Here is a 23,071-nt window from a genome sequence, read left to right as displayed (position 1 = left end):
CATGCCATCAGAAGCCAGGCTCATAGCAAATAATGCACTGTTAGCAATATTTGTTCTCTCAGTCTGGAGAAGACAACCCAGGAGCTTGAAAATGACATGCCAAGCCAAGCCAAACCTTAGCTCCCAGCACTGCAGCCACAATAGGACCAGAGGAGAAACAACATGGCAACGATCTCTCCAGAAGCTTGCACGTTTGCACTAAGCCATGGTTTGGCTTAGCGTTATTTGACTGGGTCTGACTAAAGGAATGCCATTGTGTTTTATTAATGTTCCTTCCTAGAACCAGCACTATGATCCAATAAAATAAAAGTATTATCACTCATCTTCAAAATTATTCATGGGACAAAAGGACAACAAGTTTCAGAATGTGTAAATCTTTGTCTGGATAATGATCTTATTTGCATTTAAAGCAGTAAGCCATATCTGAAAAAGAAAAGTTGATCTGTACACACGATCTGTAGCTAAACAGCCAAAGGATAAATAGCTACATAAACAATTGTTATGGGCTTAGCACTACACCCTCCGGGGAGATCTTATTAGGCACTGAACAGGAGGAAACCATATGCCCTGCCTCTATCCCAGGTGACCAATCATTTTTCAGTGTGCAACAGAATTAAGACTGCCATGCATAACTTGGGGGAGGGGAATCACTTATCAATAGCTAATAGCATGAATACTGGAACAGTTAAAAAAGCAAGAACACTGAAAACCCAGGTTATCAGTAAAGGGCCATTCATCCTTTGATAATCTGAAAAAATGCAGTTTAACAACATACTGCAAACATAGTCTGGGGCTGGGGGTAGTTTTTCAACCTAAGTTTACATAGGAGAAAAAAGGGTATTATGAGTTTGTGGGTGCCTTGACGCACCCATAAATTCTTGGGTGCCACACCCTCCCCATAATTCCTAAGTCTAGTGGCTGCTGGAGTTTAATCAATGCTTGGAGTATTAAGAAGGGCTGACAAACACTGCATTTAGCAGTGTAAAAATACAGGCCAATGGAGTTTTGGAGGCCTGGGAGAAGAGCCATTATGGAGAACCAAAGGAAGGTAATGGGCGATGATGACGACAACAATGATTTATTAAATTTGTATACCGATTAATAAAGCAGATACCTTGTGCTAGACAGCAGATGGGTGTGAGCCCTTCCTTCCACTAAGCAGTGTGTTAAATGCAGCAAGTTGAGCAGAGGGACAGTGAGTCATGTTTTGATTTCTTTTTGGATCCAGGGCTGCAGCAATGGGAGAAACAAGACCCGATTGGAGTTAAATGCGTTGAACCCCTCCATCATAGGCCCAGGTTGTATATATGTGTAAATAAACCATATATCATAAAGACATCACAGACTCCACTGTGCCTCATTCCAAAAGGAAACACAAACTCTTGAGTAAAGCACTTGGATTCCCTGGAATATCATACCGCTCAGAGATTGGGGTGGCATGTAACAGTGTTATATGTAAGGGGAGGAAATACTACTTGGGTATTTCCGTATTATGTATACAATCCTGAAGTAGGCAGAAGTAGAGTAAGAACAAATAAATATTGATGAGGACTGAGCATGCTCCATGGCCTCCATAAAATGTTGGGATGTGTGTGGAAAACTAGGGGAAACATGAAATGGTCTGCTTGAGCCTCTTACATCATAGTACATACTGGAGTATTACACGGTTGGCTGTCTAGCTAGCTAAACCCTAAATAGGAATACTCGTCTTTAAAGGGGTAGAATACGCGGCAACATTTTGTCGCAGGTCCCGCTTGTTTCAGGGGGGCGGGCGGGGGGAACCGGCCTAACGAGTTACAAGAATCCGCAATGACCTACAAATCGCAATTGCAAAACTAGCCCTTAAGGATCGCGGCAGCGCGCATTTGTTAGGAAGGAACAGATCACAATGGACGCAGTTTCGCCGGGACGTCCCCAGCAAGCCCAAGCTTTGCTCGCCGCCTCCGCGCTGGCCGAGGCGGGGAAGCCCGGGGAAGCGGGAACTTGTGCAAGAGGGCGGGAGGGATCGGCCTCCTTTAGGGGAAGGAGGGAGTGGGAGGATTGGGCTGTGGCTTCGGCGGCAATGTGCAAACAGCGGGGGACTGGAACTGCGCCGCAAGCCGTTAGGAGGTCGACAAGCAGACCCGAAGGCTGCGATCCGGAGCGTGCTTACTTGGATTAGCAGTTGCCACTGAAATCAGCAGCCTTTACAAACTTTCCAATAAGCACGGCGAGGATCGGAGTAGCCAGAAGCACCGGCAAAAGGCAAAATATGCTTGTCCGGCCCATGTCAGAACATTTTCTTGTCTGGAAAGCGGAGGAAAGGGCGGGAGGAAACAGGCCGGGTCGGGTGGCGCGTTTCGATTGAAACTTTTGTTTGGAAGCTCTTTTGCTTCTGCTGGGCTAGAGACCTACGTCACTGCTTAATCCGGGCAATTTCTCTGCTGGTTATCTGAAAACTTCATGCAAAGCTTTTCTCTTCCTGCTCCGGGCCCTAAGAAGCTGATCCTAAGTGCGGGTACTCAGAAGCAAGCGCCGCTGCGTTCAATGGGGCTCACTTCCTGGTGAGTTGTATGTAGCGTCGCAGCACAAGGCTGCAACCGTACGTTCCTTTCTTTGCCACGACTTTGCTCTGGAGTCTGTATTTCCAGTGCTAAGCTGTTTCTTAGGAAATGTGTACTGATGACTAAAACCACCTTAGAGCCTTATTTCTCTTCACTGAAAAATCACAGCTAACCGTCCACCCCGGAATTAGGGAGAAAGACTTGACCTGAACTTCCTCCCTCCCGTTTTAGGAGCCAAGGACCAGGGTTCATCCTTTGGCCTGACACTCGCCACGCTTAATTTTGCACCCTCTTGGGTAATAACGGCATTGCTGCAGATTAACGCAATTGTTGATGAATTATTTCCACGACTTTCTCCATCCTATTTAATTCTGTAATGAAATAAACATTATCTCTGTCCCTGTCATGTGCTTTAGAGATGGGGGACATGTGGCTCTCCTGTTGTTGCTGCACTACAACTCCCATAATCCCTGGCCGCTAGCTGATGGAAGTTGGAGTCCAGCAACAACTGGAGGGCCACAGGTTTTCCATGTCTCCTTTAGTTCTGGAGAACAGCGTTTAAAGCAGCGAGAGCCTACATAGTGCTCCCTGGATGGTTTGGACTGCAACTCCCATTATCCCCATCATTGACTCTCTCTGCTAACTGGGGCTGATGGGAATTGTAGTCTGCAATATCTGGTGGGCACCACTTTGGCTACCACTACTTTAAAGCATGCTGGGAAACAGAATAGATTGGAATAGTTGCATTAACACAGCTACAAGAAATTGATTTCTAGAGGTGCCAGCATCTGTCCTTGAAAGATGCCGTGCATATTGTAAGGGAAAGTTTCAACAGGTTCCACTTCTGTCATTGCAGTGCAGCTATCTGTTAATTTATCACTTCCACACTGCTAAATCAGGGAAATCTCTCTCTGGGGAAATAATTGTAAGTAAGAGTGTGTGTGTATGGGGGGGGGGGTGCAGTCGCTCTGAGAGGGGACAGGTTTTTTTTTAAAAACGGCTCTTTTGCCAAAGATTGGCTTTTTGCTTTTGAAGGTTGTAACAGTGCCTAATGAAAGAATGATAAGGATAAGTTACACTTGAAGAAGAAAATAAGGGGTCACGTGAAAAAAAGCATTAGAGCTGTGGCGCTGTGCTGACTTGGGAGCAAGTCCCATGGAACTCTGTGGGACTTGCTTCTGAGTAAATGTGCATAGGATTGTACTGTGTCAATTGTATTCATCCTGGCCTTTTTTAGTTGACTCCTCATCCACAGTTCCTAGGGAAACTGTGCCCAGATGTCAAGGATGAAAGTGCTCTAGCTTCCTGTAGATGGGTGGCATGTCATGCTGTTGTGAATGAAGCTGCACCTGTTTTTTAAAAAATCACATTTGCACAGCTCGTTATCTTTATCGGTTCCCCATGTGTAAAATGCCATGGAAATACCTGGCATTGCCTGTGTGTTAGGGATGGGGATTTGGTACTCAAAGATCTTTAATTTTTCTATTAAACTTTTCTTGCTATATTGCTTGCAAATATCTAATATTCTTTTATTAAGATGCATTTATGTGGTTCTAAAGAGGAGGCAAAGAACTCTAATAGTACATGAAAGATGTAGAAACTTCAAAACGCAATCAGTTTCCCCACGTTGTCTTTCAAACGTCCATTCTTCCTTCCTAGTTTTATCAGCTTTGGGGCCCATTATATGCCTTAATATGCCACTTAAACAGCCCAGCTGGGGAAGGTGTTGTTCTGCCCTCATTTATGCTCAGTGCCTCAAGTACAGCTTCTGCTATTTCCTTCATCTGGATGGATTTTGCGTGTGCACTGGTTCTTCAGCGTTTTGCTCCTCTCCCTCCATTTCTTCACAGGGGCTGCCTCTCTCCTCCATCTTCCATTTCAATCCCTTGCGGTGGCACCGGTGCTCGTTTGGCTGGCAAGTCAAAACATGCGCAGCCCCTGGCAATGTGACACCAGAAGATGGCTGGGCCGCAGGAGCTTGGGGACCCTCTGGGGGAGGGTGCTTTGGAGGCCGAGGCACCTGCTAGTTCCTGCTTGGCTGGCAACAGGCTCAACTTAGATGTCTACCCAGAGGGCTGTCGCCTGTTCCTCAAGCTGTATGAGAAGAGAAGGGAAGAAGTGGAGCAGGTGGAATTCTTGAGGCTGAGCTGCAATGAGGAACTTATCACTTCCACACTAAGCACCATTCCGGTCCTGAAGGGCTTAAAATCCCTTGTACTCAAAGGTAAACTGCATGCTTCTTTTCTCTTTCTGTCTTTTGACTGTTTCACTTTTTAATTTATATTTCTCCCCTCTGTTTAGATTAGCTTTTAGGTTTCCTTCCCTGACCAAGCGCATCAAAATGACCTTAGGCCACTGTTCTCATGAAGGTGCAAAATGGTCTGACTCTGCTGCAATCCTATGCATTTCCCCACCTCAGAAGTCCCACTGTGTTCAGTGGGGCTTACTTACTGCCAGGAAAGTGCATGGTACAGTCCAAAACTTCAAACCTATGCACGCTTACCCAGGAATTGAGCATGGTGAGATTTACTGCTTAGGAAACCTACAACGGGCGAGTCTGCACCCTCTCTTGGGAATGGGCCTGTTGTGTTTACTCAAATGTAAACCCACTCTTTTCAATAGGGCTTTCTCTTGTTGGAATAGACATGGGGCTTTCGAAGCCTTCGTTATCTTCGGCTGAACAAAAGTCAGGTTTTCCTACTGTATTGCTTCTGACATTTGGCTTGGAACAGACCTTGTTTCAACAGTGAATGAAACAAGACTGCTTTCTGATCTTTAGTTGTAGAATGGGGCTTGCAGAAGTGAAAAATGATGATGACAGTTCCATATCTGTCAAAATTCAGAAAATGCCAAATTGGGACAGTAGCTTCCCTTCTTATTATGATTATATTAGAGATGATTTAATCTTGTGTGCGTCTATGTAGCAACATCAAAAACCTTTGGAGAGATATTTACTCTGATTTTTATACGTATAGTTTAAGCTGAGGGGGTCTTTTTCTTCTTCCTGTGCTATATACTTGAAATTGGTGTGACACGCCCTTTAGGAATAAGTGTGTGTGCCTAACTCTTGAACTGTTTTGATCCTCTTTGTTTCAATAATCTACAGCCAAAACAGCAACTGTAGCTTTCATTGATGCAGCTAAATTAATACAGTTTCAGCTGGCCAACCTATTAAAAACCTATGTTTCATTAGTACAGGTATTTATATTAACCAGTTTATACTGAATATAAGCAACAGTAGCTGTGTGTGTCTCATAAGCAGCTGCAAGCTACCAATCTTGTTGCTTTATTATCGTTGTTATTATATTGGACTGAAAGCTAAGGGGCCAAAAAAGACACCTCTTTGTGAGTGTAGCGTGTTTATCACTCCTGCTGTAGCCCTGAAAGCAAAAAATCCAGACCCACTTCCACTGACAGTTATCGGGTACCTGTAGTCCCTTCACGCCCCAAATCCTTCAAGCTTCTTGTATTTTCCAGTTATCTCTGTTCAGTCTTCCATATTGTTCCATTGGATATCCATGTGCTTATATGAGGCTAGTTAACGGAGATCCTTGCAACGAGACTTTCTCTTCCTGCATTTTCCTGGCCTGCAGGTGGACACACCAGAGATGAAATTGGCACTCCCCAGAGAGGGTTGGTGGCATCATTGCCGCAAGAGCTGGGGGAGCTAAGCCACCTTGCTCACCTGGATCTGGGCTTCAACAGCTTCAGTGCTCTGCCTCCCTGCATCACCAAGCTGGGCAGCCTCAGGAGCCTCCTGGTGAGTCACAACAGCCTGCAGGGGCTGCCCGAGGACTTTGGCCAGCTCAGCAACCTCACTTTCTTCTCCGCCATGAAGAACCAGCTCCAAAGTCTGCCACAGAGCATAGGGGAGCTGGCAGCACTAGAAACACTGGACCTCTCTGAAAATGCACTGGAATCGCTTCCCGAAGAGATCGGAAACCTGCATAGTTGCACAGAGCTGGATCTCTCAGGGAATCTATTAACAGGAATCCCTAGCTCTCTTGGTAAGTTGTTCCCAAATGCAAGAGAAAGGGAGTAAATATTTTAAGATGCAATTTGAGACTAAACAAATTACGAGATTAAGGCTACGACACGTTCAGGGTCACATGGCATAGCTGCAGTTTTTCTGTGCAATTGCTAGGAAGTAAGTCTCATTTAACTCAGCGGGGCTTGCTTTCACAGAATGAGCTTAAATTAGGTCATTTTTGATGAACGGGAATACAAAAAATGCAAATATTTAAGGAAATATATGGTGTTCTCAAAGTGGTTTATGATACAACTTTTTAGGAAACCCAATAGTTACAATCTAAAATATTTAAAGTTGTTAAGATTTGCAATGGGAAAACCAGTCAGATGGGTGAGGTATAAATATTGTTGTTGTTGTTGTTGTATTCAGGCTGAAGCAAGGCACAGTCTTTGTTGCAGCACTGTCACATTACTGATAACCAGAGTCCTGACTAAACAGGAAAACTTTTCTGGCCACTGTTTCAGATTTGGCAAGTCTGGAGGGTGTTGTATAGCTGCAGAGAGATCCACTACTACTGATGGTGGTACCCACATAATCAGGATGTAAGTGTATTATAGCACAAAGGGAAGGAACCCTTTTTTAGCTTGAGGGCCATATTCCCCAATGGGCCACATTCTGGGGGCCGCATGACAGTGGTGAGCAAGGCTAGAGGCAATGTGGGTAGAGCAAGTGATTTGACTCTTTGTACAAAAGGCTACGTTCTAGCCTTGCAAAAACCATAGGGATTTTACATGCACCTCCATACACACACCTCTTCACTGTTGAGGTGAGCTACAATGCCAAGGGAATACTAGGATTAAGCCTGACTCCCCCTGACCTTTGTTAATTAGATTATTTATTACATTGTGTTCCTCGAATACCAGGCACGTTCTTTTTGGCTAGTACGAGAACCTTTCTATAGTAAACGTTTATGGTATGAGTATGCTGTATAAATTTTATATCTATCTGTCTATCTATCTATGCATGTATGTATGTATGTATGTATGTATGTATGTATGTATGCTTGAGGGCTGGTTTTTATTGTGGTGGAAGTAAGCAAGACCCCGAGTTCTTTTCTTTTTTGTTATAAGGGATTTGCAAATTGTGAATGGGGGAGAGTTGCTTGCATATAAGGATTTACAAAGCGTAGGCTGACCTCTCTCTTTCCCACTCCTGCTCTGACTTGCAGGCAATTTGCAGTCTCTGCGGCAGCTACGTCTTCACAGCAATCTTCTGGTGACAGTTCCTGCATCCCTGGCCGGCCTTCCCAACTTGTCCAGGCTTGATCTGCAAAACAATAGGCTGCGCAGCATCCCCCCAGAGATCCAGAGCCTCCCCTTTGTGCACCTCCGTGGTAATCCTCTAGGAGAGCCAGAGGTGCCACTGCAACCAGGTTAATTGCTTTTCTTCTGTCTGATTTGTTCAACAGCTGCTCTAACTGGCGACAGCCAGAAGCTGCCGTGTGATCTGTGTGGCTGGTGCAGAGGGCAGCTCTGTGGTTGTTGTTTTTTGTGAGATGTGTGTAGACACATCTGAAATTGCAGCCCTTACAATATGAAGGACTGGTTGAAAGACCACCTGGTTGGTTTTCACAGGCAGCTGAGCCCCCTTCAGTCATTCCTCTCCATCCCATCAAAATTGCCTGGATAGAAAAAGCTGGGCTTTGCCCTTAAGCTCCGCTGCTGCTGCTGCTGCTGCTGCTGCTGCTGCTGCTGCTGCTGCTGCTGCTGCTGCTGCTGCTGTGTTCTCTCCTGGCCCTTTCCCCACCATTCAGGGAGCCTGCCCTATGAGTATAGGCTCCTCATGTGACCCAGATCCAGGGCTTTTTTTCAGCTGGAACTCACTGGAGCTCAGTTCCGGCACCTCTCAGATGGGAGCCATTGCCATTCTAAGAGAACAAGGGAGGCACTCATGGTGAGTTCTGGCACCTCCTTTTCTAGCACTGCCCAGAACTACATGTGAACAGGGAGTAAATCATGTGGGGAGCGCATTTGCCTACAGCATGCTTCCTTCTTCAGACCTTCCCATCCAATGCATGGGGAGCGAGGGTTGAGGGGGGCAGCAAGCTTGGCCCTGCTTTTCCCCTCACATTACTGCAACTGCAAGAGGGCACATCATCTGAAGTGGACTCAGATTCAGCTCAAAATGAGGCACAGCTAAAAGAAAGAGAAGGCTGCTAAGAAGGGTGGGCAGCCCTTAAAGCCAAAAGAGAGACCAATTTGAATGCAAATTGCCTTAAAGCTTCTTGGGTGTTTATCTCAGGCACTCTAAAGCCAGGTTTGTGGTGGGTGACTTTGAAGCAAACAGGTTGATTCGCTTGGTGACTTTACTTACAGTCGCTGATAAATGAAAATCGCCATTACCCTTAGACAGGCGTTGCTTGTGAATGTTACTTTCTCATAGGACGGGGGTCACCAATCTGGTGCCCACACTTTCATGGGTACTTCAGGGCAGATGTCCCAGTCTCCGAGCTTTCATGTTGAAAAAGGAAAGTCAGTCTGTAGCCCTCTTAGAAACAAAGTTGTGAGGTAAAACGTGCAGGTGCCTTCCAAGCAACATCTGTGGCACGCGAGTGAATCTGGTGTGGCCACTTTGTATATGTTCCTGGTTCTGAGGGGTGCTCCCTATTGCTATAGACAGCAGCTACATCTCTCTGTGTGTGTAAGTAAAACCTATACAGCATGACAACGTCTGTAATCATGACCAGCAGAACATAGCTGTCTTCCCATGGTTAGCATAAAGTTGTCAGGGGTGGCTGCCTCTCTAATTTTGTGTTGTGCATTGCAGCCATTTTGTGTTATGCCCTGCTCTGCCTAGCAGCTATTTTGTCACTCTCTCAAAATTTGAAATGTGCCCACCGATCCATAAATGTTAGTGACCCTGTCATAGGTTTTATTTTGAAATTATGGTGGGAGTTCATGTCATAGAAATCATGGTTTAATATTCAAGTGGTGAAATATCTGGGGCTGGCCCTGTGGGAACAAGGCATCAACAACAACAATTTTATTATTTATACCCCGCCCATCTGGCTGGATTTCCCCAGCCACTCTGGGCAGCTTCTATCACATATAAAAACATAATAAAACATTTGACTAAGCCATTTGTCTTCAACGGGTGGAGCAGGACCCACCGCTGGTTTGAGAGCTAATCAAAGGGGAGTCACAACAGTAGCCCTCCCACCATACAAATATATGATAAAGAAAGAATTGAGGCCCAAGTGCATGTTTTTGGTTTGAAAAAGTTGAAGACTACTATACTCATTCCTACAGAAGCACTTAACACGTTCTGTTTATATTCATGTAAACTTTGTTTTCTGACTTGTTGCAGACTCAAACTCAAGGCCAGAAAAATTACAAAGACTATTCCTTGAAGCTGGTGAGGATAGGTATTTCACGTACTTTTTTTGGCCGGTGTCTTTCTGTACTATCGTCATGTCAGAGTATCTTCCTAATTCACTTTTGGCATAATATTCTCCTTGCTTCCCATGGCTCCTGGGAGGGAGGGATATACATCTAATACTAATAATAATTAATTGCACTGTGATGCCTTGTTCAGTTGTTGATGCAGGGGTAGTTTCTGTGGGTTAATCATCCCTGTTTTTTACAAATGGGTGAAGCTGGATTTCTAAAAAGAAACTGGTTGCAAGTGGCAAACTTATTGAAGGGAGCAGGGCAGGCACCACCAAGTAACATCTCAAAGCAGCGCTCAGGGACATGGGTCCTGGGTCTCTGTTTCTTATGGGACTCTTGAGGGTGGAACAGCGGCCACTGTCTTTGCTGTTGTTGGTTATTCTGCAGTCGGAGTGCCATCACTGTTTTAATCTTTGGGATGTTAGGATTGCTACTAGTCCAGTAGTAGCAATCATCACCAGATAAGCCTAGAGGCTTATACATCCAGAGGCCAATGGCCCCCTCATTCTTGGAGCCTGCAAGTGGGACCTCTGCATACCAGCCCTGAAAGAGGAAAAAAGCAAGGAAAATATCTGAGAATAGCAAGGATAGGCTTAGTTTTAGTTTCTTATTTTACTTTGTCACTCTTATATCCCACCCATCAACTGTGCGGAAACACAGAGTGGCTAACAATATGCCATATCAAGAAAAAATTACATCAAGTAGCAGTGCTGGGAAAACGTTTTCACCTTGTGCCCAACTGAGGCCAATGTGGGGAGACAGTCAAATGCCATTTGGGAGGGGGTGTCATAATTAGCTGCAAGGGGACACCACCAAGAATGCTCTGTCTTCTATCGTTGCACACCCAGCAGAAGCTAAAGTTGGAATAACAAACAGCTGATCCCTAGCAAACCTTCATAGATGGGTAAGGCTGAGGCAGAACTGGAGGAAGTGCTCTCCTGGGTACTTGGATCCCAAGTTGTTTAGGGCTTGTATTGGGTCTGGAATGTCACAAGTGTAAGGGATTTGAGGATAAAATGATTCTGCCTCCACCCCACCCCCCATAATAACAGCCATGTAGTTGCAAGTTCCAAACTCTGCACTCAGTCATGGCTAGGAGCAGCCGTATCTGATAGTCATTCAGTTATCCTCCAGATATTCTAGAAATGGAACCCAGATGCTGTTGAAGGTGGTGAGACTATCTGTTCCTTTGGAGCAAGTATCCAAAACTCAGTTACCACAGTCAGGGTCCCAGGGAGAGCAGGGAAGCCCATGGGACTGGAGTGATCTGGAGATCTGCAGCTAAGTGAAACACAGCGTAGTCAAGCCTTAGAACTGTATCTAGAATTCTGACAGTCTATAGATATTTATAACTCAGAACTTTGGAGTAAAGAGACCTGTAACGTTGTAGAAACATCTGTGCTTCTCTTTGTATCTTCTAAGCTTTACTGTGACCCCTGAAGGCTGCAGAGTTTTCCTAGCTTGTGGTGTCCAGTTTTGCTTCCCCTTGGGTGCCACCACCACTTCGGTAACTATCCACTTCCAAAAGCACTCCCCTGACCCCCAGTGGGTAAAGCTGAAGGACCATGACATCCTGCTGAGTGAAGTCCTGGAGCTGCAGCCTCATGGGATTCATTTCCAGAAGGTAAGAAGAGCTCATGAAGTCATAAAGGAGTTTAGGCTAGAACTGTGCTAATTCCCCCAAATCTTTCAACTTGGGCATGGGAGAAAAGAAGAAGAAAAATATTGGCCACTGAGAACCCTGTGTGCTAAAATGTGATAATTCCATTTGTGGAATTTAGGCTGCTGCCAATGAGGTTTGGCTTAATCAAATGCGAGTTCCATCAGGAAAAATGCCCCAGGACAACCATTCTGCTTGTGAGATATGTGGAATGTGGGAATAAGATAAATAGAGTTCTAGTTTGGATAGGACCTCTCCTTTTTTAGAAAACAACAGCTGAAAAGGTATTTAGTAATATAATCCCTCCTTTTTGCAATACGTTTTAAGAATAGTAGAACAATTAAGCACGTTACAGTGGTGCCCCGCAAGACGAATGCCTCGCAAGACGAAAAACCTGCTAGACGTTTGATGACTAAATAAATGTCATCAAAGTTCCCATCTCTCTGGCTGTATAGCCCTGGCCCCTGAAACTCAGCAATTGTGTTCTTGCATGTTGTATGCATTGCACCTTCTGTGCTTTGCAATCAGTGTTGCGTGCAGCATCCCCAGTTAAAGAACCAGTGCAGGTCTGAAGGTTGGCTGGAAGTGTATAGAAGTTCTTTTTCGGTTCACCATGCAATAAAACCGATCTCTTACTACTAGCATGTCTGTGAGCTATGTGGGAACTGCTGCGTTTTCCCCAATCTTGACGCTGTAATATGCAACCTTCCATGCTGTTGCCCTCTCCGCTTCCTCTTTATGAGGTACAGCAGAAATGAGACAAACTAACAACCTTCACTTGCTCTCCACGTCCTCCCCAATGGCTGTCGGCTCCTGAGGTCCTTCTCTTGCTCCCTGGAGTTATGGAGAAGTTTCCTTCTCGGAGGTTAACTCATGGAAACTGTCTTGTTCTGTCTTGTGTTCTTCAAGGAGGTGCTGATCTGGCTGCCATATGCCTCCACACAGTACCTGCACGACCGTGAGATTGTAATTCGAACCTTCAGTGGGCAAAATTGGAGCGATTTGAGAACCAGAGTGGAATGGAAAGAAAAGCCAAAGGTAGGTCGTGAAGCGCAGCGTGTTGTAAAACATGCCAGTTACCTCACTTCTCAGCGAGTTCTTCTTTCATCAGTTGGGTGCCATATTGAATTCCTGCTGGAAGCTTGGAGGGAGGGTTGAGCTGTAATCTGCAGCTGCTTTCTCTTCAGTTTTGCCATGTGTTTCCCCTAGAGATTGTCATACACAACACCTAGTTCGTTAACTCATTAAGGTCCTGCACCTAGGCATGCTAAGTAAGTTTATACTTGGTTTTATTTGCAACTGAGATGGGTGGCCTTTCACAAAGAGCCAGCATAGTGTTGTGGTTAGGCAGGGGAGACTCAGATTCAAATCCCCACTCGTTGGTGAAGCTCAGTAGGGGCCAGTCACTGTCTTCTCAACCTGACCTACGTGACAAGATTGTTGTGAGGATCAATTGGATAGGGCAACAATCATGTGTGCCACTTTGAGCTCTTTGAAGGAAAGGTTGGTTATATGTGTAGTACCATTAGGAATTGCATTCTTATTTGTTGGCCTGTCTGTTCTGTGTACTGCCAAAGAGAGAGCTTTTAAGGGAAAGTTCCGTAAGTTAGTAGGTCTGTCAAACACAAATTGGACAAATTCAGATGTGATGATTATGAATGATCAACATGCTTGAGCTAGTTATTTCTGTGAGTCAGCTAGCTGTTTCATCATCTGAACCAGCATGCCCAGATTGCAGAGGAGATGTCCTAGTTTTCTTAAAACCAGAGTTTCCTGGTTTGAATGCCACAGGGAACTCTGGTATAAGAAAGCAGGAGGTCTCTTCTGAAGCTGGGTGTGTGAGATGAGGATGAAGGGGCACACTCAAGCTTGTTGCTCATTATTTGCAACCCAACAGGCTATGGCCAGTTTTTGGAAGTGGCCCTGTTACATTTGAGCCAGGCCAGTTCGTGGATATTTGTAAGGCTGGTATAAGACCTGCGCTCACTTTCAGTGCCTGGTTCCCTCTGTTTAAAGTATTGTTGCATTTTACAATGGTGCCTGTCTGTCCTTCCACACCCTCTGACAGAAGCATGTGGCCTGCTGCAGCGTCCCTCACTTCTCCTGGTTCTTGGTTGTCTCTCGACTTGTGGAGAATGAATGCAGAGTCCCTCAAGAGGGAGCCTTGCTTTTTTCAACTGTCGATCCCAACATCAAAGTGACCTTTCCCCCTGGCGTGACTGAGGAGATGAGGACAGTGAAGCTCCAGGTAAGCCTCTGCCCAGGAAGCCTAAAGAGTCCAGAAATGTATTCAAAGATTGGAGATTTAATTTTTTTTAAGTCCTATTCCAGTCAGGTTGCACAGTTTAGGTCATGAGTGCCTTAATGTTGCCCTGGTGTTATAAAATCAAAAAGACATGCCCTGAAAGAATTTTGGAAGCTCCTATTTGACTTATACAGTCACTGCTCAAATAATTACTTTTAGGAATAAAACTATTGACACCTGTGGCTGGAATCCAAAAGAGCTTTCCCAATATTGCTTCTGAGTGCAGCCTCTTCCACAGTGTTAGATCCCTCTTTGGTGGGACCCTTCACTTTCAGGACCATTTTTTCAAAACATTGATAGCTGCTGTGGGAAGGGGAGCCTACGAAGTCCATTGCTTGTGTAGGAAGCCCCCACACTACCTGATGGAGCCAATTCCCCCCCTTTTTTTAAATGCTCAGGTGCTGCCCGTGTCTTCAGAGGACCTACAGGAGATCACAAATGATCCTGAGACGGTTGCTAGCCCCCTCCTCTGCCTCTCCCAGAATTCCAGCATCGACTTCCTTCAGCCTGTAAAAATTCAGCTCCCTCTGCCCCCAGGAGTCACAGGTAGGTTTGATCTAGAAATTCCCTCAGCAGAAGTGTTTTGACAGAACTGTTAATGCTTCCTTAGAATTACCACACCTGAATTTCACATGCTAGTTAAATTTGCAGAACGTTGGTACAATTAAATGCGCTTTCAAGCTGGACAGTTAATCTTCTGTTGAGGAAATTGGGTTGTGCAAGTATAGGGCACTATAGCACACTGAACTGCAAGGTGCTCTTGTTTATTCTGGGTCACGCCGCCCCAGTCATTTCACAATTTCACATGTTCCATTGATAATCCAGTGCCGAAGGCCTTCTGGCGGTTCCCTCATTACGAGAAGTGAGGTTACCGGGAACCAGGCGGAGGGCCTTCTCGGTAGTGGCACCCGCCCTGTGGAACGCCCTCCCTTCAGATGTGAAGGAAATAAGTAGCTATCTTATCTTTAAAAGACATCTGAAGGCAGCCCTGTTTAGGGAAGTTTTTAATATTTAATGCTGTATTGTTTTTAACACTCGATTGGAAGCCGCCTAGAGTGGCTGGGGAAACTCAGCCAGATGGGCAAGGTATAAATAATAAATTATTATTATTATTATTATTATTATTATTATTATTATTATTGGAACAAAACCTCATCCATCCTGATTATGCACTGAATATAGTTTGTCCTTGAGGTCTGTAGATAACAGCATATTTTTTTTGGTCCACAGGTCTGACCCTGGATCGCTCCAGGGTGCATCTGCTGCACAGTGACTGGAATGCTCAGAACTGGAATGACATCACCAGTCAGGTGGTGCTGGAGTTCACCCACCTCTATGCTTTGTTTGAAGTCACACACTTCTCCTGGTGAGTTGACCCAGGAGGCACACTTCATACATCTTCCTGGGCCAGCAAGAAGAGAAGGTTCCATCCCTTCCTGCCCTCCATACACATTATATATAGCATAAGAACTGGGAGCTCCACAAAGAAGAGACCATATTCATCCAGTTGTTTCCTCTTTCCTCTGAACAAGGGGTGGGAGTGGGTAGTCAACAGTAAGATAACTGTTTAGTATTCTTTGTTAAATGGTCCTCGGTTCCTGCTTCTCCACCAGGCAAGAAGGATCATATTGGGCTTATATGAGCCAGGCTGCAGATCTGATTCTGGTTCTTAGTGATTTCCTGCAGTGTATACTTGAACGTAGTCCAACTCAGGCTATTTTTGTCTTTCTAGAACATTTAGCAAAGAATATAGACACAGAGGAATCCAATCTTATAGGTACCAGGTGTGCTGGACAAAATTTATAGTATCATAATGGCTTGTTCATGTTGCTGATTCACTCAGACATGGAGAATGTGAGTTGATCACATGAAGGCGGGCTTTGTATCTGCAGGGAAGCAGTTGTGCTGATGCCTCATGCTTCACAGTAAACTCAAATGCACCATGGCACTTGATCCATCTGCTTTTAGATGCTTTGCTGCGGAATAGTAGATACTGGGATTGAGTTCAGAGTTGTGCTCAGGGTGAAGAAATTGCATATGCATTTCATCATGAACGCCGATCAGCACAGGCACATTCAACTCATCACGCTAAGTATTGTCTCTGAGTTGTACCTTGTGGAATGATCATGTTTTGTTTTGTATGTGTATTCAATAATGAGATTCACAGCTTCTTCCTTTTCCTCAATCACACATCATTTCCTTGCTTTTGGTAGGTATTTAAATAGGTGAATCAGATTGCCCCTACTGGGGCGGGGGGCGGGTCTGTTTTCTGTATCATCTGTTCAGTTTTCCTTTGACATAGAAGTACACTTGCACACCTCCATATGTTTCTTCTCGCATAGAGAAACAGAACTTTGCACTCATGCCACCCTCATTTGCAATATATGTGCTCACAAGCGAAAAAAACAAACAAATCAAAATGATTTTGCAAATCCCCACTCTTTCCCCCAGGTACTGGTTGTGGTGCACCACCAAGACCTATATCGGTGGCTTTGCCAAATATGTCTATAAAAGGTTGCGCATGTACCAGGTGAACTTCATAGCTCTGCAGAGGAAGAAAGATCCTGAGCAAGTCTTGCTGCAGTGTGTCCCAAAGCACAAGGTAAATTGTTCACTGTCCTGGTTTTGTGTGTGTACATGCGCATGCAGTAGTGCCCATCCGCTTGTGATCTGCAAGCATGAAATGCAGCCAAAAACTTATCTATGTTTAGAGCATCTCGTAACCCACCAAACTAAACACAGCCCTCTGGTCACCAGGGGATCAGTAAGTCGCCTGCTGTTGCTCTCTTCCTGGATTGCAAAAAAAAGAGGAGGGCACAAGTTGTGCAGGACTGGAGCAGAAGCTGTGCTCACTAGCATGAGCTATATAATACATGAAATCCAGAGAGACCTTTCTGGGTTTGAAGCGGGGTGGGTGGGAACCAGCTGGTTGTGAGTAGAGCCTTCTCCTATGAATACTTGAGATTGGCTTTGTGCATTCTTTTATGATGGGCTTTAGTTGAAGTAAGAGCAGCAAGCATGGCGAGAGCAGGAAACATTGGCTAGTGCAATCTATGGTTTGCTGCAACAGGGTGAGCGAGGCCAGCTTAGGTGGTCAGCTTGGCACGAGTCCTCATAATAGGGGTAACAGAAGCAAATAAAGCAGCAAGAATGGCTGGGGTAGTGCAGCAGAAGCTACCCTTTCAACACTGGGTGTCACTGCCGTTTGCAAAGGATGGGTGTGGCAGGGTGGTAGTGAGTTCAGGGTTTTATGGGTGCACTAGTGTGCCCAGTCTGGTACCCCTGCTGGTGTGCCCATGCAGCCCAGACCTTGGTACTGGCCTGGCAAGTGGGGTCAGGAGGATGGTACTGCAGCACCGCACCAGCTGCTCTTGCATTTACAAAGCTTCTCCCTCAGAAACCTTCATCCTCCCATTGAAACCGCACAAAGAGTAATGAAATGAATTGGCCCCGTGAACCCCCAAGATCTATTTCTTAAAAAATCTCTTCCTGGATGTCTTGTAGGTTGATCCTGTTTTGAAAAGGCTCCACGACAGATACCGAGGCCCTGAGCCATCGGACATGGTAGAGATGGTTGAAGGGGAGCAGTTCTTTGCAGCCTTTGAACGAGGCATCAGCATTGATGCAGGTGAAGTGCAGCAGAGCCCGCTTGTGTAAATACCCCTGAAGAGCAAAGGGACTTGGCCCTTGCCCACCATCCTCAAATCTGTTGACACAAAGGGGTCTTATGAAAGGAGGCTTTTTCAGGGCTCAGAAGTGATTGTGCAGCCACAAGCTTAAGTCAGACTTGCTTATAAATAATAATAGCAGTACCTTTTGATTTTTGTGCTGGCCACTGAATAGGGGAAGGCCCCTCCTTGGCTAGCATTGAGATGCTAATGTAAGATAAGACACCATGTTTTCCTGGCCTTTGCCTGTCAAAAGGGGTCTGCTCAGCAGGTGATATTCTCCTGCATTGGGACATAGTGGATGGTGGGAAATCCCCCAAACCAGTCAGTGAAGACAGATCATCTATCAGTGAGTATGTCCATGCAAAACCATTGATTTTCTCATTTTCGCCGGCCAATTAATGATGCAGAATCAGTGGGGGGAACTGGATTATCCCAGATCCTCATCTTGCCCACACACCCCAACAGGCCAACTTTGACAGGTGGGCAGGACCCCATTTGTCTTGTTGCCTCTTGATTTTTAGCCTTTTACAGCACTGTGGCTTAATGCAAACTGATGCTTTGCCTGCATTGCCTCCAACTTAACTCAGACCGCCCAGACTGCACTGACGGAAGAATTTCATTCAGCTTTTTCTCTCACTTGAAAAATGTGAAGGAAGTCTACATCACCTCTGAAGTGGACAGGAAAAGCAAATCTGTGAAAGGGCAGGTACATCAGTTTCTCCTTCTTGGCCCCAGCAAAGTTGCCCATGATATATTCACTTATAATACGCATCTTAATAAATGGACATATCTCTCATTCCTTTTCCTCATTGTCCTCATTCCTAATCATATGCCAGTTCATAAGCAGGGTTACTTATCTTCTCAGAGTCCTTGGCCACGATCCAAAACATGAGTGCACTTAAATCCTGCTGAAACAAATCAGAGTTAATTGCTCCAGTCCCACGTATTTCTCTGGATTGCACTTAAATGTTTGTGAAAGGTGCAGAATCCAGTCCCTAGCCCAGAATCTCAATTTTTTTTAAAAAAATGCAAAATGTTATAGAGAGAAATTTCAAAACATGCAAGCCCTATTTGCAAAAGGCTTCAGTGACTGATGGGGTCCAGGTAGGGTCTCCTGCCTAGGCTTGCCCAAACGCCTTCACTTTTCCAAGCATCAAAACTGTTATAAAACCTCAAATATTGGTGCCAAAATAAACCATGCAAATTTAGCTAGCTATATTTTCCAAGAAAGCTCTCTTAAGCAAGCTGAGAGATCATAAATTTTAGTACGTGTTGTGTAACTTGTTCCAAATAAGATCATAGGCATAAATTATATTTAGTTTCATCATTTTGTGCCTGGATAGGAACATAATCTTCTCTGGCATACAAATTCAATGGTTTTGGTGGGGCAGAGGAGGGCAAGTGGGGAAGATGCCAACTCTGGTTTACTGACTTCGAAGAACATAGCATGAATCCTCTGTAATCAGTGGAGGATTCACTTTATTGCCCTTCATATCTGTGCTAGGAGGAACAAGGGGAAATGGTGGAAGGACCCTGAGGGACAGGCAGGGAAGTAAAGATCACCCAAGGTGAGAGACTGGGAAAAGAGAGGAGAGCTCCCAGGCGTCGTTTCTGTGGCTGGCTGGGATTAAGAGTTACTTCGGATAGAGGGAAGATTCTGTATTTGGGCACCATTTTTGTATTTTAAATATCCTGCTGCTGATTTTCTCCTCCCTTATTTTTGTTATGCTGCAGCGGTTAAGAGAATCTGTATTGTATGTGGATCTATAGTCTATGATGTGTTTCCTATTATTATAATTGCATTTTTGTAACTTTTTGATCTTTTAAGGTTTCCTTTTACCGAGGTGCTGTTCCAGATGACATTCCTGAAGAGGTTACCAAGAGGAGGAAAGGCCCTGATTCCCATTGGCTAGCCACCTTGCCAATCAAGCTACCCGTAAGTTGCCTAAGATCCCTGGATCAGTCCCCAACATCTCCACATAGGGCTGAAAATGTCTCTTGCCTGAAGCCCTGGAGAGCCACTGCCAGACAATGGAGACAGCACTGAAGTAGATGGATCAATAGACTGACTCAATATATAGTAGCTTTCTATGTTCCTAAGTGGAGAGATAATTGTGGCAGGTTCGATTGCTGTGTTGCTGGTTTTTCTTGGCCCATGAATAATAGACATATGTGGTTTTTTTATTCTGTTTTGGCAGAAATTGAAATCCCAGGGGAAGGAGCAGCCTACAACCCCAAATGGCTTTTCTCTTCCCCCTCTGAATTTGGGGAATGCTGAAACTGGCTACTTGACCCAGGCCAACCTACTTGCCATTGCTGGCCGTGTTGGAGCTGATTGGCCAACGATTGGCTTAAACCTGGGTTTGTCTTACCAGGAAGTAGAGCAGATACGATACAATTACAGGTGAGTGAGGCTGAATCTAGCACTAAGGTGGCAAAAACACTGCCCAAACAGCCAAATAATGATGGAGCAGGCTCAGTAGTTGCAGAATATTGAGTATCAGTTGAGAAAGAAAAATGAAACACTGATTATTTTGACCGGAAGGCAGGGAGTCCTTGAGCTCCTTACAGCATAATATAACAGGAATGAGAAACTCCAGATGTTGGTGGTATTCAGCTCCAGCCAGTACAGCCAGTGGTCAGAGATGAAGGAAGTTGTTGTGTAGCAACATCCTGAAGAACTTTGCTAGCATATAGCAACAGCCTAGAGGGGAGGGTGTGACTGGCTGGCACCCTGAACAAGAGCACTCCAACACTTGGTAGCAGGTCTTAGATGCTTCTCATTTTTTTCTTGCAGAAGTTGTTTTGTCTCCCTCTCTCCAAACCTCAGAGAATGACTGGAAAACGAAAGCTGGGATTTGGAAAATATTGGGGTGGCTGGCAATAGATGGGTGGAGGCCAGGACTGAAAGAAGTGAGGGGCTGGAACTTTTGATGAGTGCAAAATCCAAAACCAGAATCCTTCTGGTCTTTAGACAATTATAGAAAATGTCTGTGAGCTTCCATGTCTCCTCCTCTCTCCCTGCCCCATAAGGACTGAAGCTTGTTTTTAAAACACGTGTGATTTCTCAGGTGGTGCTAAATTAGGCAGAAGAACCTGCAGCTTTGATAATGCCGACCTTTCTGTTTCTGTGTCCCCTGCTCTACGAAGCCAGTCGGTAGGCTTCTGGAGAAGTGCTTGGGTCGCTGCCTAATCTGAAATTTATTTGCTAATGAAACATGTCTTAGGATTTTATTGTTTTATGCTTTGTGTGTTTCAAACTATTGTAAGCTTTCTGGAGCAAATGAAAAGGCATATTGTAAATATTTCAATGAGACTTACCATTGTGTGCTGCGCCATCTGTATTTTCCAGAGACGACCTTGGTGCTCAGGTTCTGCATATGCTCTTCTCCTGGGCTCAGCAAAATGAAAAACACCCCGACTGTGTCGACAAGCTGATCAGCGCCATGAAGGAGAGTGGCCGCCAAGACATAGCAGATGAAATCACAGCCATCATTGCGCTGGGAAGGCAAAAGTACAGGGAGTCCATCAGGAGAGTGGGTCTAGACCAGGAGAGCAGCACCGAAGACTCTGCCATTGCCATGGTGTAGCTGCCGGCAAGAGGCCTCCATTGCCTTGCTGTGGCTTGCATGGGGCAGGCAGGAACCAGGCAAAGGACTGGCAGTGGATCTGTGAAGGAGCTGAGGCTGAGGACTGTTGACAACATGCATCTAGCCCCAAGTACTAATGCTTGGTCTCTTGTCAAGCCCCCAGATGTTCTCACCCAGGGCTGCTAGCTTGAGAATGCCCTGCTGAACATTAATGACGCAGAGACATGCTGAGCCCTAAATGTTGCCAGTTTGGTGACTTATTTATTTCATGTCCACCACTACTCCTATAAGGGGGGAAAACCATCTGTGATCTGCTGTTAAATTCAAGATGGTTTCTGTGGGTGTCACCATGCCCTCAGACACCCTCCTTGGTTCTTGGCAAGGCCTCCTGCCCCTCCTAAATTGCATTCCGATTCTTCCATGGGGCTCAGCTATCTGGAAAACAGACGCTACCTCCTCCTTAGCTCTCCCCCACCCTGTATGCTTGTGGGCCCCACAATAGGGTGCTTGGCCTCCTTTTTTGCTTGGCCAATAGTTTGGTGTGTGTGTTGCCTGCTTTTTTGGGCTGGGTGTTGCCTACTTTGTCTCCATTTTTATTTTGTTTTTTGGGGGTGGCAATTGGTATTTTGCCTCATGTTTTGAGGGGGAGGTTTCCTGAGCATTGGTAGTTTTTCTTCTGTGGAATGGGTATTTTGTGGAACCCGTAGACGAAATCCCACGTTGTTCTAAGAAGCTTGTTTTCTCAGCACAAGCCCTTCCTCTTGACTGATGGGATCTCCTCTCTCCTCCCCTATCTGCTGTTTCTGGGGATTCTCCTTACCCAACTGGGCAGGGGCATGAGTAAGGAGAGGAAAGCCTCATTGTGCTAACAGGAGTCCTTGTGTGGGCTTCTGGGAGCAGGACCAGTTAGTTAAATCTGGCATCATGACATTTTCTTAGACTTCCAAATGCACCCCTTGGGTCCAGAAAGGTTGGAGGGCCTTGCTCAGAGAAGATTCTCTTGTATTCCCCCACAACATGCATGGCTTTAGATTTTATTTTAATAACTGAAGGATCATGGGATTTGGGAGTGGGAACCAGGAAAAGTGACATGTGCCTGCTATCTGCTATCAGACTTTACATCTGGTTCACTTGGGGAAGGACTCTGGGCCTACTACTTACGCTCCCAGTTGGGGGAACTGTTGCTATGCCTTGTTATTAACTGCCAGTTTCTTCTGGTCTCGGCTGCTATCTCTCAACCTAGCCTACCTCACAGGATTGTTGTGAGGATGAAATGCAAAAGCATTGAGCTGCTTGGAGGAAAAAGGCACGACACAAATGAAATAAAAACAAAATTCAAACCTTCACATTGTCACTGGTCGTAAGTGTGGGATGCATGGCTGTTTGAGGAGGATAGGTTTCAGCAACCCTCACCTCTCAGTACCTATGCCCTCTGGACCTTCAGGGACATGCTGCTGCTATGCTCAGTGTCAGGCTGGTAATAATAATAATAATATTAATAATAATAATAATATAATTTTTATTTATACCCTGCCCTCCCTGGCCAAGACCAGGCTCAGGGCGGCTAACATCAGGTATAAAAACAATGGATTAAAATACAACTTAAAAACAGGATTAAAATACAACTTAAAATGAAGCCTCATTTCAGTGGAAGCCCAGATCAAAAACTGTTGGGGGGAGAAAACGTAAAATCTTCACCAAGGCCAACTATCCAGACTGGTCCTACGTGGGCCAGAAAAAAGCCAGGGAAGTCCCCAAATAAGGGGTTCCATTACAGAAGGAAAAGGAAAGGGGGAGGGGATCAGGCTGATTCCAAGCCAAAGGCCAGGCGGAACAACTCTGTCTTACAGGCCCTGCGGAAAGAAATCAGATCCCGCAGGGCC

The 23,071-nt window shown here is 45.3% G+C and overlaps 1 protein-coding gene across 2 annotated transcripts; it reads left to right on the top strand.

Annotated features, from left to right (window-relative positions):
* The first annotated feature begins 1,786 nt into the window (after window positions 1-1,786).
* On the top strand, window positions 1,787-22,531 carry PIDD1 (p53-induced death domain protein 1). 2 transcript variants are annotated; one of them, XM_083580382.1, is made up of 16 exons: window positions 1,787-2,268; window positions 4,394-4,767; window positions 6,137-6,550; window positions 7,742-7,945; window positions 9,880-9,937; window positions 11,385-11,586; window positions 12,532-12,660; window positions 13,691-13,870; window positions 14,326-14,473; window positions 15,158-15,293; window positions 16,379-16,529; window positions 17,432-17,555; window positions 18,186-18,304; window positions 19,427-19,534; window positions 19,797-20,002; window positions 20,951-22,531. In XM_083580382.1, the coding sequence occupies exons 2-16, from the start codon at window positions 4,503-4,505 to the stop codon at window positions 21,186-21,188; spliced, it is 2,682 nt and encodes an 893-aa protein (XP_083436508.1). In that variant the 5' UTR covers window positions 1,787-2,268; window positions 4,394-4,502; the 3' UTR covers window positions 21,189-22,531. The 2 variants fall into 2 exon arrangements, with proteins under 2 accessions (XP_083436508.1, XP_083436507.1); XM_083580381.1 differs by having other exon boundaries at window positions 1,787-2,543.
* The last annotated feature ends 540 nt before the right edge of the window (window positions 22,532-23,071 follow it).

Source organism: Podarcis filfolensis (assembly GCF_964270895.1).
Source record: "Podarcis filfolensis genome assembly, chromosome: 1".
NCBI lineage: Eukaryota > Metazoa > Chordata > Lepidosauria > Squamata > Lacertidae > Podarcis > Podarcis filfolensis.
Note: the sequence above shows the minus strand (reverse complement) of the source record. Positions and strands in the feature narration are given on the sequence as shown.

Bases quoted from the DNA above. Each gene is read 5' to 3' on its own strand.
- PIDD1 (XM_083580382.1), top strand. From the start codon at position 4,503: ATGGCTGGGCCGCAGGAGCTTGGGGACCCTCTGGGGGAGGGTGCTTTG. The intron at 4,768-6,136 runs GTAAACTGCATG...CCTGGCCTGCAG, and splicing joins AAAATCCCTTGTACTCAAAG to GTGGACACACCAGAGATGAA. The intron at 17,556-18,185 runs GTGAAGTGCAGC...AACTTAACTCAG, and splicing joins AGGCATCAGCATTGATGCAG to ACCGCCCAGACTGCACTGAC.